The sequence below is a fragment of the Austrofundulus limnaeus genome, unplaced genomic scaffold (assembly GCF_001266775.1).
Source record: "Austrofundulus limnaeus strain Quisiro unplaced genomic scaffold, Austrofundulus_limnaeus-1.0 Scaffold1514, whole genome shotgun sequence".
In the NCBI taxonomy this organism is placed as follows: Eukaryota; Metazoa; Chordata; class Actinopteri; order Cyprinodontiformes; family Rivulidae; genus Austrofundulus; species Austrofundulus limnaeus.
This window is the reverse complement of record NW_013953916.1, coordinates 5,952-18,952: the sequence shown is the minus strand read 5'-3', so window position 1 is coordinate 18,952 and position 13,001 is coordinate 5,952. Positions and strand designations below refer to the sequence as shown.

Genomic DNA, 13,001 nt, shown 5'->3' with positions numbered 1-13,001 from the left:
TAAAAAAAAAAAAAAAAATCTCTTAAAAATATTGCAATGTTTTCACATGTTTAAGTTTTAAACAGACCAGAACAGAAATCACAGGTCTTCAGAATGATAAAATAATTAAATCAAATTTTAACATCCTTGAAATCAGTTTTAAACCAATCTACTTTGAGTTTTATAAAATCCCGGATCGCCAAAAACAAACCATGAAAAACAACAATTAAAGAAACAGATCAAAGGGACAATTATTTAACAATAAAACCTTTCAGTCAATGCCTGAAAGCTATCTTTCACAACTGAAGGTTCCTATTTTCACAGTTCAAAACATGAATGGTCTTTAGCTTTGCCTGCCTGCTGGTTTAATTCAGCTCAGTGCAGCAGTCTCTTCCTGCTGTAGGTCTTCCCCATGTTGGAGCGTCTGACTGGCTGACCGAAAGGCTCCAGTTCATCTGCTTCTGTTCTCCCTGTTGCAGCTCCATCTAAAACGTTCGGAAAGTGAAAACAATTAGTTGACTCACAAGAAAGTGTTTGTAATATATGTTTTTAACCATCTAGTTTATTTAATTTAGGTTGAAGCTGTGTAACAAACAGAGGTGGTCAAGCATCACCACCTGCCCACCAGAAGGGTCGTGCCCTTTAGTTTGAGAACCACTGATCTACACTCATACAGTATTATCTCGTGACACAACCTTTGTTCTGTTCTTGGAGCTCCTTGAAACTCAAAGAGGCTGTGTGGTCATCAGGAAATACTTCCTTTCGACATTTTGTCTGCAGCTACCAACTTTCAGTAATATTTTGTGCTGTGAAATAAACTGACCACTTGTCAAGGCCTTGCTGCATGTAGCATCAAAAGTGGCTGCACATTTCTGGTATGAGTAACTTACCTGAGTAACTGTAAAAAAGCAATTCCAAATCAGTGACTGTATTATTTTCAGACAATTTATTTTATAGTTGTACATGCTGAACAAAATCAATAGGATTGCTTGGTTCTCACCACAAAGTTTTGACATTTTGCTGAACTAGATATGCAGCATTTTTCTAAACACTATCACACATTTTCTTCTTACCTTTAAAGTTTGGCGTTCTCTTTTGAGCAGAACTCGTTTTTCCTTTAAACAGCAATGGAGACTGAGTGAGAGCGAAAATTCCACTAGCAGTCACTGGTTTTCTCTCCTTTAAACTGGGAGGGGTCACAACTGCTAAACACAAAATACAGAAAAAAGCTTTACTCTAAAAATCAGCTTTGACTCTGTTGTAGAAAAAATGTGCTCATTTACTAAACCCTCAACATAAGCAAAGAGTAAACAAAAATGTAGGAACTAATTTACTTCATAACTCTAGACTGTCACCGAATGTGTTGCTTACTTGATCTGACATCTCCAATTTTAGAGATCCATGTGACTTCATCTGCTCTCTGAGGATCCACACAGCTGTTCTGTTCAGCCAGCTTTTTCACCCAAAACAAATCCTCCAGTGGAGAGACAGGAGACACATTTGTTGCAGCTGTTGTGGGTAAAGGTTTGGAAGTCAAAGCAAACTTTTCTGCTTTGCTACTCAAAGGTTCATCAATGTCCTCAAAGTCCTGCAACCTGCTAACTCCAAGCTCAGCCTCCTCCAGCAACTCCTCCAGCAGCGGCTCGCCCTTCAAACCTCGATCTTTGCCTCCAAACACTCCAAAGCGAGCTCTCTTCCTGCGAGGCCAGCCGTTGAGGTTTTCTGGGGTTCCTTTCCCCACACTTTGAGGCGAGGGCGTAAGGGGGATGACGTCTGCAACAGCCACTGGAGACATCGTCGCGGCAGGATGATGCGTAGGTGTGTACGAGTGGCAGATGTAAGTTTGGATACTACCACCTTTCCCAGGTGTGCTCTTGGCTGGGGTGACGTGAGCACAGAGAGATGGAGAGTAACCAGCAGGATCCCTGTGCTTAGACAACAAAGACCCTGGACTTCCCACGTGAGATTTCGCACCCACTGAAGGGCTCTGAGCTCCCGACTGAGGACCTCCATCCGAAGCAGAGTCGTCCGCAGTCCCGGAATCTTGGCGTTTAATTTTGAGCTTAGGAAGACCCGATGTCTGCATTTCCAATTCAGCTTGGTACGTAGGAGTATTAGGTTTTTTCTGTCGTTTAGATTTTGCTGGACCTCTAGGAGTCGAAAATCTAGGGAAATCGTTTTCATATCCCAAACGAGCAGCAGCCTCTCTCTGTTGGCGGTCAGGAGTTTGTCGAAAGCCGTAACTCCGACTAGGTGAGCTTTGTGAGGGTAAATGTTGGTTTGAAGAACCATCTTCCCCGGACATGGATGGTTTTCTTGAGAAGCAAATGTTCATTTTAAGGCCTTTATTAAACTGGGTCTTTACAACTATAGCATCAATGATATCTATGCTATCATCCGTGGTGGCAGAATTAGCATGAGAAGAGTCAGACTCCTGTGATGTTGTATGGAGACTAGAATTAGTTTCAGAGGGTTGAGAGCTTTCCAGCTGCTCCCCCTTATCAAGTGAAAGCACAGTCTTCACCACATGATTGTCAGTAGATACTGAGGGTTTTTCAGAGGCAAAACTCTCACCACACTGTAGGTTTAGGTTAGGTCTTTTTGTTCTACCATCTTGACCTGACCGTCTTTTTGTTAAGACCTTTGCAGGAGACTTAACTAATGAATCAGATTCCTCAGAAAATTTAGTGAATCTTATTTTTGAGACTGCCAGATCACACGGGGAGGCAGTCGATGGACTTCTCCCTGGGGTACGCCCAGAGCGAGTGGCCATCTGGTGAGTAGGACTAGGGGTCCTCTCTTGAGTTCTGCAGCTGAGCTGAGGTGAGCTCTGTTGGTCTGCAGAAGGTGTGGATAGAGGAGGAGAATCACTCTTTTCTGGAGTTTCATTCCTGTTACTTTTTTCAGATGTCAGGTTTTTTTCTTGACTCAAAACGACCTGTTCAGATAGTCGTACCAGTTTCACTTGACAGATCTTTTCTGGAGTCTTAAAAATGTCTCTTTTAGTGTTTGTGGCATGAATAGAACTTTCAGGCGTACTGGGGCTTTTGTTCCATCTTGGAGAAGTGACAGATGTAGCATTTGGTGACTTAGGCACTTTAAAAGTAGCACTATTCTCGACAACTCTACATTTTTGAGGAGAGGGGGACCATGTGACACTCTTTTTGGGAGTTCTTGAAAGTGGGCTGCTAAATAAATGTAAACCAGAGGAGGCTTTCACAGGAGTCTTAAGAATACTCTTTAAAGGGCTTCTAATGGGACTTTGCTTAGTAGGTGTTTCTACAACAAGAAGCTCTCCAGCTGAAGGTCTGTAAGGACTCTTAGGTTCAGAGCAGCCCACTACAGGACTCTCTGTGACAGAAGACACAAGCATCCTGGATGTTGGTGGGGTTTTAGAGGTCACTGGAGTCTGAGGTGTCCTAAGTATCATCGGAGACAAATTTCCAGTGACGGCCCTGCCATGCTTCCTGGGTGACTTTGTTGGCGTTTTGTTTGGACTCTAAAAAGCAAACAGAAACATTTAATTTTAGACACACAGTTGGGAGTTTTAGCTTAATTTCTGCTTGAAAAAAAAAAACACTTAAAAAGCTCCATCCTGGAGATCATTTGTCATCTGGTTAAAGACTGATTTTCCAAATGTTTCGAAGAACCACGTTTATTAAACACACATTCTTATGCTATTAATTTCTTTCATATACTGCTTTAAAAGAACATGTCTTAAACAAATAAATACATTATCTGATTTTGACATTAACACCTAATATATATATATATATGCCAATAAAGTTTCGTACAAATAAACAGTTTGATTTTCAGAGAACTATTACAAAACTGAATTAACCATCTACCTCATCTTTATTCGTATAAAACTTCAAATTATGCTACTTTTAATGCACATTTAAAATTAAATGCATGCTGAAGCTTGTTGCTTTGAGAAATATATTCTCATCATTTAACATCAGAAGCTATGACTTAGTAATGCACCACTGGTGCTGTATCCAAGTTTTATACTTTGCCATTATTTTTATTTCATCTTTATTTAATTATCCCAAGTCGTAAAAAGAAATTACATTAAGCATTTGTTCTTAAATTGCACCGTTAGCAGCACAATAAAAAACAAAAAAACAAAATTGTACATACTGGTTCTAAACATTGTAGCTGTAAAGACTGGGCTGACAAGGAATCTGTCGCACTATCTGTGCTGTTATTTTCATAAATATGTCAGAGGCATTTCATTTTGAATTTATCAAACAGATCAAATCTCATATCATAAAACAGAGAAGGTTTAGGCACAACAGTGTTTGCATGTGATGTTTATGGTGAAAAAAACAAATGCACACATTACCTCAAAGACACTCGAGTTTGTGGACAGCCTGGACCTGGAGGTCCTGGTTTCACCAGAACCAAAGGTTTTAATGGGAGAATCAACAGCCCCAAAAAGAAGACGCACAGGAGACTGAACTGTTCTCACATCAACCTCACAGATTTTACTGTCTCCGAGGCTGAGCTGGGATGCAGAAAAAGCCCTCTCGAGGTTTCTGGAACGAGGCTGAGAACTTGAGTAGAAAATGTTTGAGTGTCTTCGAGCAAACTTCTTTAATCTGGGGCTCCTTCTCAGAGCTAAAACAAAATCACAAATGAAAAATACATTTATTGTTATGGCCAAAGCTAAAACTGCACTTCTGGTTTTAGGATGAGAAAAGCCAAATGGAAGTACCAAAGAAAAAAACACTTGAATACCATAAATTTTATAGAAACAAAAATATAGCAAAAATAAAATACCATCAGTAGGTTTTTCTGGGGATTCTTCCACAATACACTCCTCAGCAAGATTAGATGTTCTGTGAAGGTAGACACAAAAAATAAAAAATAAAGTTAAAGATTTTTAACTTATGGTCAACAACTGCAGATATTTACAGTATTTACAATTTGGTGCAATATCAAAGAAAGAATATTGACTAAAACATACCTCCCAATCTTCTGGCGTTGTAGGAGGCGGCTTGATACTTGCTTATGGATGGGTGTTTCACACACTTTCTTTGTAAGAAGTTTGTGTCTCTCTAAAAAAGACAAACAAACATTCTTATTAATCTACACAATCTATTACAATTTTTTTAAAATATTGATTTTAAAACATCAGTCTCTGAACACTGGAAAACAGTCTATTTTGAACTATATAACTGCTGCAACAACGTTTTATAGAACTGTGTTTACCTTGAGATTCATGAGAGCGTTTGCGTTTCAGTCCCTCCACTGCAGAAACAGATTGGCTCCTTGGCAGTTTGACTTTCTTTGAGGGAGAAACAATCTCCTGATTGAAAAGATTTCTTCTCACTTTAGTCACCTCTGTGGATCATGAAATGTAAAGAATGCACGTTTGAAAACTAGAATATTAATATAGTGATATTTTCTTCAGTTATCTACTTTCTTACAGTATGTTCTTTTATTTTTTATATTGATACTGTAAAATATAAGATGCCGTGTTAACTTGAAAGGAGACACACCTTTCTATTCAGTGATAACAGTTTATCAGGCAAATATAAACTACCTGAAAGATGAGTAGTAAATTATTTTAGTTTCAGTTGAAACTGTGAGTTTGTTTTCGCACAGAGTTGAATAAAACTGATTCTTGTTCACCACAATGTTTCTAATAAAAAATAAATAAAAAGGTTTAGGACATTGTGGACTTAGTTAAAAGGGTTTGCTTTACAATTAACAAAAACTACCAGGTGTTGCAACTGAGCAGCAGGCACTCAAATGAAAACAAAAAAATTAAATTTTGCTCACACCAATCTTAAAAAAGCAAAGTAATTATTACTACATAAATAAAGTATTTATGGTCTCAAAAGAGGCCATAAATACTTTATTTATGGCCTCTTTTGATGTATTGTTCTGTTGCATGCCCTGTTCTAGTTTCAGCTTTAAACAAACATTTTGCTTTCAGCAGTATGTTAGCATGTCAAAGAAGTTCCTGTTAAATCCTCCACATACCTTGTTTTTCTTGTTTCTGAGCTTTTAGTTCTTTCACAGGTTTCTCTGAAGCAACAGAAATTGTTGTTTTGGACTAAAGGAATAAAAAAAAAAAACAAAAACAGGCACTTAAACCAGATATGTACATGATATAATTTGCATGTCAAAAAAATAACTGACCAGTTTCAGACTATGTCAGTAAAGAAATAAATAAATGCCATACTACAGCTCTTGTAGTCTTCTTGGGCAGTTCTATTTGACGCAGACTCTGGGTTGCTTCAGTCATACTGCGATGACGAGTCAACCTCCCACTCCTTTGGAGATAACAAATTACAAAATTAAAGTCCATAAATTAACAATAATGAGCCCCCAAATCCTCAACTTTCCCAGTGTCATCTAAACTCAAAACATTTCCATTTTATCTCCATTTTTTCCTAATATGAAAGCAACAGTGACAATTCCTTTCCAGCAAACACGCATCCCCACCTCCTTTTATTGGCGGATCGATTTCGCAGGTCCTGCAAGTCATCGTCTTTGCCATCTGAAACCTGGCTTTGTGTTGAGATGGGAGGTGAGGCAGCAAAAGGAGAAACACTTTCCTTGGCAACTGATTCGTCGCTGAAGAAGTCTGCTGGCAGAGCCGAAACTAAAGCGTCTGGCAGCTGAATACCCAAACTGTGGTAGATGTCTCCAAGCACGTTGGGAACGGCAGTCAGGAACCTGCAGTGACGGAGAACGGCAAATTCTTTACGTTCTTAAAAATATGAGAAATGTCTTCAATGTGTGCTTAAATAAATTTTTATATTAGCTGTGTTTTAAAAAAAACTTTTCTTGTACAAAATTCAGTTCTGCACACTTACCCCGGGAGGATTTCATCTTGAAGGAACCTTGCTAGGTAAACTGGATCTTTTGTTAAAGAGATTATTCTGAGCATTTCAGCTGCCTGAGGAAAATAAAATGTTTCAACTTAATTACAGTCTCTGCATAACTGATAAAACTGACAAAATACTTCAATCTGTGTTTTATAATTATAATGAAGATTAGAAGTCAAAATGTAAAACAAAAACCTAAAATATTTTTAAAGGGATACACATTAGTTGTAACAGACTTTATTTGATAAACATATATTTTAACTGTAAAATAAAGACTATAAAAACACTGTAGGCTGTTCAGTTTTGTAATTTTTTCAAAAATATATTTTAACACAGACGGAGCCATTTTATTTACACACAAAGCATTCTGGATAAATGATGACGTGGATAGGTCCTCGGTGCGAGGCTGCTATATCCACCCTGAAGGTTAATCTTGGAGCTAGCACGAAGGCTAACAGGCTAAGCTGAGGTTCTTCTTCCATGAAGCAGCTCTGTTGTCCTCCATCCATATTTTCAGTTACAGGCTGAGTCATTTCTACCTTCTCCTCTCTGTCAACGCTCTCTGGTTTTATTTAAAAGAGTCGATCATCAGATATTGTCCAAGATTAACCTTCAGGGTGGATATAGCTCGCTCACACCAAGGACCTATCCACGACACCATTTACCCAGAATGCTTTGCGTGTAAATAAAATGGCTCGGTCCGCATTTTTCAAAAATTTAGTTTAAAAATTATAAAATGTAAAAACAGTAATTTTACAGTCTTTATTTTACAGTTAAAACACGTGTTTATCAAATAAAGTCTAATGTTACAACTAATCGTGGATCCCTTTAAGCTGGTACTACTCAAGTGTTATGACCCACTCACTTCCTCCGCCATCTGATCAGCATTCAGAGAATCAGACTGGGTTGAGGAGAAAAGTCTGCACAACTCCAGCTGTAACACCACCTGCAGCTGGCACCTGAATCAGACAGTTCTGAATTTTATTGACTGGGAACAAACTTACTTTTATAAAAGAAAATGGGAAAGGCCATTTTGATTTAAAAATAGGTCAAAACTCAGAACGACTCACTCTTTGACTTTGTTATCAGCATCAGCAGAGACTCCATAAAGCTGTCGGATTGATTTACTGGTCTTCAGGAGGTGCTGTTGAACAAATAAGGCTGCCTTTACCTGAAAAAAATATATATAATTATTTCTGTCCAATAGTCACATTAACTCTTGAAAGCATTAACTTTAAAGTTCCCTACCTTTTAAATTATTTTTTATAATGAATATTATAATTATAAAATAATGAATATAAATTTGCCAAAAATACAAACTAAAATGTGAAGAAGTGAATGTCAGTCACTACTTTTCATGACAGACTTAAGACTCAGATTTTCACATTCACATTTTATGATGACAAGGGATGGAGTTATCAGTGTGTGTTGTAAATAACTCAGCTGTTTCCACACACATTTTTAGCTCAATATCTGTAAAAGTGTTTGACTTATAGTCATTTATGTATTTAGTAAAGTCAGCTGGCTGTGGCAGACATCTTTTATTGGGTTGCAGAGGTACAACTAGGAAAAATGTATCAGGATATAAACGTTTCATCTCAGTCAATATAAATTTTTAAGTTTTTTTGTTTTACCTATAGGAAATAATGACCAAGAGTAAAAAGGCTGATTAATACAACCAAACTGGGGACGTGACCTTTCCTCTCAAGCTGTTGCACTCGTTTTCTCCTTTCACTCCACGTTGTTCTTTTTTATTTTTAAACATGAAACTGCTACTGTTACTCAACAGGTTGATGCTATTTTACCAAAGAGTGAGTGAGTTAGTTGATGCCACTAACCTTGTAACAAAAAATATAAACTTAGGGAAATTAATGCTCATCTACACTTTAGCACCTACAAATTTAATAAATATTAAAAGTATTAACACTCCAACAATATTAAAAAGACAAATATGTCACTTAGACAAATCTCACCTCCCATCCTGATTGCATGAGAAAGGTTTTTACTTCAGCCAAAAGCTGCTGAACACTTGTTAGGAGAGACTGGTCTCTTTCTGCTACATTCTTGTCATAACTGGCCTTCAGATGAGACAGCAGCTCCTCCTCACTGCTGAAGGCTGAGCAGAAAAAGTAGATGAATTACTTCAAGTCTCTATATAACAAGAAATCATTGATTGGACATTATTAGACAAAAGAGTTGTTCTGTGATAAACATTTAGTTTACGGCACTCACTGACTGTACTCCTTCCTTCTGATTTACTCCTTTCACTACACCGTCTCCTCCCTGGTCTGCCTGATCCCCTACACTCAGGCCCGAGCTGATCAGAATCGGTCTGGTTCTTTTGGGCTTTGACATTTAGACGTGCCACATTCAGCATTTGCAAAGAGCGGCTCATTGTCTTCATCTTCTGCTTCACTGGTGTACAGTGTGCGCCACCTGCAGGTCAGAACGGAATTTGAAAATACATAAATGAAACAATTTCATGTAAGATATATTCATAAACTCCTTCATTAAGATATTTAAAGTGGAGGACAAAAAAACTGTTTAACTAAATGAACATTTACATTTCTAAACATTAAAAGTAATAAAAATAAATTTAAAAGCTAAAATGAAAAGGTTTGCTTACGTTTCTTGCCTCTCTTGAGGGCCGAGTCCTGGGATTCCTGGTACAGTTCAGACAGACCACAGACCAGTTCCTGCTGAGGGGCAGAAAACTCCTCATCGCTTTCTTGCTCTGGAACTGCATGAAGCAATCTGAAACAGTGGAAGACCGACAGGATGTTTAAGTGTTTTTCTAATTCTTACATTTATACTGTATGAACAAAAACGTGATTCTGCCAACAAGAATGTTGAACAATTTTAATTTGTTACCTTATTGATTCCATTAATTGTGCGCTGACACCAGCCTGATCCGACTGAGGGAACCACGTCTCCAACATGTCAGTTGTTTGCAGGTTTTGGGTCAACTCCTGCTGAGCCCACTCAGGTACTTGATGATCCTTTAACTCATCTGTTGATTAAACAAAAGCAAATGGGTACACTTAATAATAATAACAATAACAATAACAATAACAACAACAACTATTATTATTATTATTATTATGCAAATGCCTACAGAAAAATAAAGTTATTACTGTTCTTGGTATTTCTGCAAGTTTTACTGATTTACAATACATCTCCAATACAAACACCAAAAGTTATTTTTGTTTTTTTGCTCCAAAGAAATAAATGCACACTGCCATGAACAAACATGTTCACTTGTTTTGTTTCAACGCCTACCTTTGGTCCCATCCTCGTCTTTGTTCATGATGTCATAAATGACTCCCAGGACACTGTTCACCACATCTGGTAGATCAGGAGGAGTTTCAGCTGTGACCGGGGCAATCATCTCAGTCCTCAAAAACTGGTCCCGCTGAGTGACGACTGGTTGAAGAATAGTCAGCAGCGCCGTGGAGGGTGACAGCGGGGAGAAGACAGCCGAGTAGAGCAGTCCATTATCTTTGACTTCTGCAAGCTGTGGAAACAAGTCAGAGTCAGAAATTACTTACAAGAGACATTTTAGATGCCGATATTTGCTAACAACATTGCAGCCATTTGCAAACATGGAATCATCACTATTTGAGGATCTTTATCTGGCTCATTTCCCAGAGATGGACAAGATACAAAGTTATGTTATTAATAGCAGTGTAACAATTCATGTATCTGTATCGAACCGTTCAATACAGTGCTTTAGGTTCAAAACACACTATGTATGTAATAATACAGGTTTTTTAAATTTATTTTATCAACTTGTCTTCTGAAGATGCTCTTTGTTGAAGGATCAGTGGATCTGTGTTCGACTACTCCACCTAGGCTGCATTGTCGAGCTCAGATCCACTGAGAAACTCGCTGTTTCAGCAACATTTAATTTAAAAACTGGACCTTTGAGCTTAAACAAATGTTCATAAATAATTTCAATAAATTACAAGTTAAGAAGGGCATGGAAATCTCTCCTCTTTGTAGGGTTGGGCGATATCGGCAAAAATTAATCACGATTAATTGTGGTAATTAGCCGATAACAATTAATTTGACGATTAATCCCCTGGACACCCTTATGTCCTAGTCACATGACCAATTTAGTGGGAAAGATTTGCTCTTCATAAAAATCTGTTCCAAATCGATTCAAAATTACAGACTTCAGGCTGTACATCAAATTTTCAATTGTGTTGATAGATAAATAAATTACAGAACTTTTTAAATGTTCGTCATATTTGAAGCGAAGAGGAGCACCGAGCAAACTCTGCCTGGTGGCATTAATCGCATTAATCGTCAAGTGCAAAAAATTATCCATTAATGTTTTTCTGACGATTAATTGCACACGACACGATTATTACCAACCCTACTTCTTTGTATCAAAAATATCGAACCGTGAGACTAAAGTATCGAACCGAATCGTGAATTTTCTGCATCGTTGCACCCCTAGTTATTAAACATATGAACATTAGATTAAATTAAAAATGCAGCTAAAACAAACGCTTCGACAGAATCTAAAGGTTCTGGTTCAGGAACAATGGGCCTCATGCAAGAACATGTTCGTATTTTTATCCTAAATTTCTCTTACTTTTGTTCGTACAAAGGGTTCGTATGAACATGCCACGTCAGATTCAACAAACTCTTCTATCTTCAGGAAAAGGGTGTAAATGAGCTGCGTAAATTACACCTGTTTGTATCCAGCTGCTCGTGCACGTGAGAGGAGATTAGCATAATTACCACCCCAAAAACACCATATAAGGTTATGTTTCCTGCCTCAGATATCAGGAAGTGTCCATTCATGAAAAATGACAACGAAAACTAAAAATAAAAACTTTAGGAGTTCAGAGATTGAAGTCCGTCTGTCAGAGATCCAGAAAAGAAAATCTGTCATTTTTAGCAGGTCAGCTGTGGGATAAAAAAGAGCTGCTAAAAGTATAAACAACTGTGTTAAATCATTTTCATTTATTCAGAAGCCGCAGCGCTGCGCACCGTAACCCCGTGACACTTTTCATCATAATATCATTGAGCCAAAATGTTTAAAAGTGTGACCAGACAGGAGAGTCTTTACAGAATATGCACATAAATCCTTGTCCTGAGTTAAACTGCGCTGCTGTGTTTAGATGTCTCACCATATGAAGAGAAAAACCAGACAGTTGCTGTAAGAGTTGCAGGAAGACAGCAGCTTCCTGCTCATTGCTCCTGGAGGCCTGAAGCACCCAGGTCTCTGCAGGTGTTTGTGTGAGTGTTGAAGCATCCCAGCCCTTCAGCACTCCCTTCAGATACATTTCTACAGACTCCTGCAGAAGCTTCTGTCTGCGAGAAACTGGCTCCACCAAAACACCACAACTTTGAGTCACATTTCCTGGTTTAGTGAAAAACAAAAGACAACACAAATGAATGACTACAAATAAAAGACCACACAGTATTTATGACCTATAATCCTCATCACTACATAAGAGTTACTGCTTATGCTTGTTTGATTTTATAAAACTATTTATGGTTTCTTTGCTTGTATGTTAAAGTGATTTTATTTCAACAAACCTCGATCCCACTGCAGAACACCGTTGATGGCAGGAAAAGCTGAGCGGTATAAACTTTCAGAAGCCAGGAGATAGCTAAAGCTGGACCTGAATGGAAAGGCCTCTCTCGTGAAGCCAGAGTCTGCTTGGTGTTCACAGCAGAGGTTCATCAGTGCAACCAGTGAGATCACTCTGCCACCCACTTGAGCTAGGACCTCAGATAGCTTTTCAGAGCCAAGGTAGTCCTCGCAGCTCGTAACCTGCAACAAATACACAATTGTTTTGCTTATCAATTTAACTTTATTAAACCAGGTAAATCCCATTCGCAAGAGAGGCCTGGGCTTGAAAGCAACCAAACGTGCATGTTTTTGATTTGTGGGAGGAAATCTGAGTGCCCGAAGAGAACCCCATGCAAGCACAGAAAGATCACTGGTCCCATTAGGGTCAAATCCAGGACCTAATAAACATCAAGTGTTTACATTGTGAATGTGGGGTTATACATAGATTATATTATTGTTTGAAAACATTTTTCTATGACTACAAAGACAGATTTTGTAGATGTACTTTTTAGACCAATGTTTCCCAAAGTGGGGTCCCGAAACATCAAGGTGGGGTCCTGAAAAGATTTTCTGAATTAATTACATTTTTG

The 13,001-nt window shown here is 38.2% G+C and overlaps 1 protein-coding gene across 2 annotated transcripts in view; it reads right to left on the bottom strand.

Moving 5' to 3' along the window:
- Window positions 1-202: 202 nt before the first annotated feature.
- The window catches only part of ticrr (TopBP1-interacting, checkpoint, and replication regulator), a 16,164-nt gene continuing 3,365 nt past the window's right edge, over window positions 203-13,001 (bottom strand). The window contains exons 2-21 of one of the 2 annotated variants that reach the window (XM_014032688.1): window positions 12,375-12,612; window positions 11,963-12,195; window positions 10,101-10,335; window positions 9,693-9,831; window positions 9,448-9,575; window positions 9,054-9,257; window positions 8,795-8,937; window positions 7,892-7,992; window positions 7,687-7,780; window positions 6,810-6,892; window positions 6,436-6,669; window positions 6,173-6,263; window positions 5,971-6,043; window positions 5,194-5,325; window positions 4,949-5,039; window positions 4,762-4,820; window positions 4,325-4,599; window positions 1,351-3,478; window positions 1,053-1,184; window positions 203-464 (exon numbers count right to left, since the gene is read on the bottom strand). In XM_014032688.1, coding sequence (XP_013888142.1) covers window positions 355-464; window positions 1,053-1,184; window positions 1,351-3,478; window positions 4,325-4,599; window positions 4,762-4,820; window positions 4,949-5,039; window positions 5,194-5,325; window positions 5,971-6,043; window positions 6,173-6,263; window positions 6,436-6,669; window positions 6,810-6,892; window positions 7,687-7,780; window positions 7,892-7,992; window positions 8,795-8,937; window positions 9,054-9,257; window positions 9,448-9,575; window positions 9,693-9,831; window positions 10,101-10,335; window positions 11,963-12,195; window positions 12,375-12,612 — 4,923 coding nt within the window. In that variant the 3' untranslated portion in view covers window positions 203-354. The remainder of the gene's footprint in view (window positions 465-1,052; window positions 1,185-1,350; window positions 3,479-4,324; window positions 4,600-4,761; window positions 4,821-4,948; window positions 5,040-5,193; window positions 5,326-5,970; window positions 6,044-6,172; window positions 6,264-6,435; window positions 6,670-6,809; window positions 6,893-7,686; window positions 7,781-7,891; window positions 7,993-8,794; window positions 8,938-9,053; window positions 9,258-9,447; window positions 9,576-9,692; window positions 9,832-10,100; window positions 10,336-11,962; window positions 12,196-12,374; window positions 12,613-13,001) is intronic. The other variant, XM_014032689.1, reaches the window with a different exon arrangement.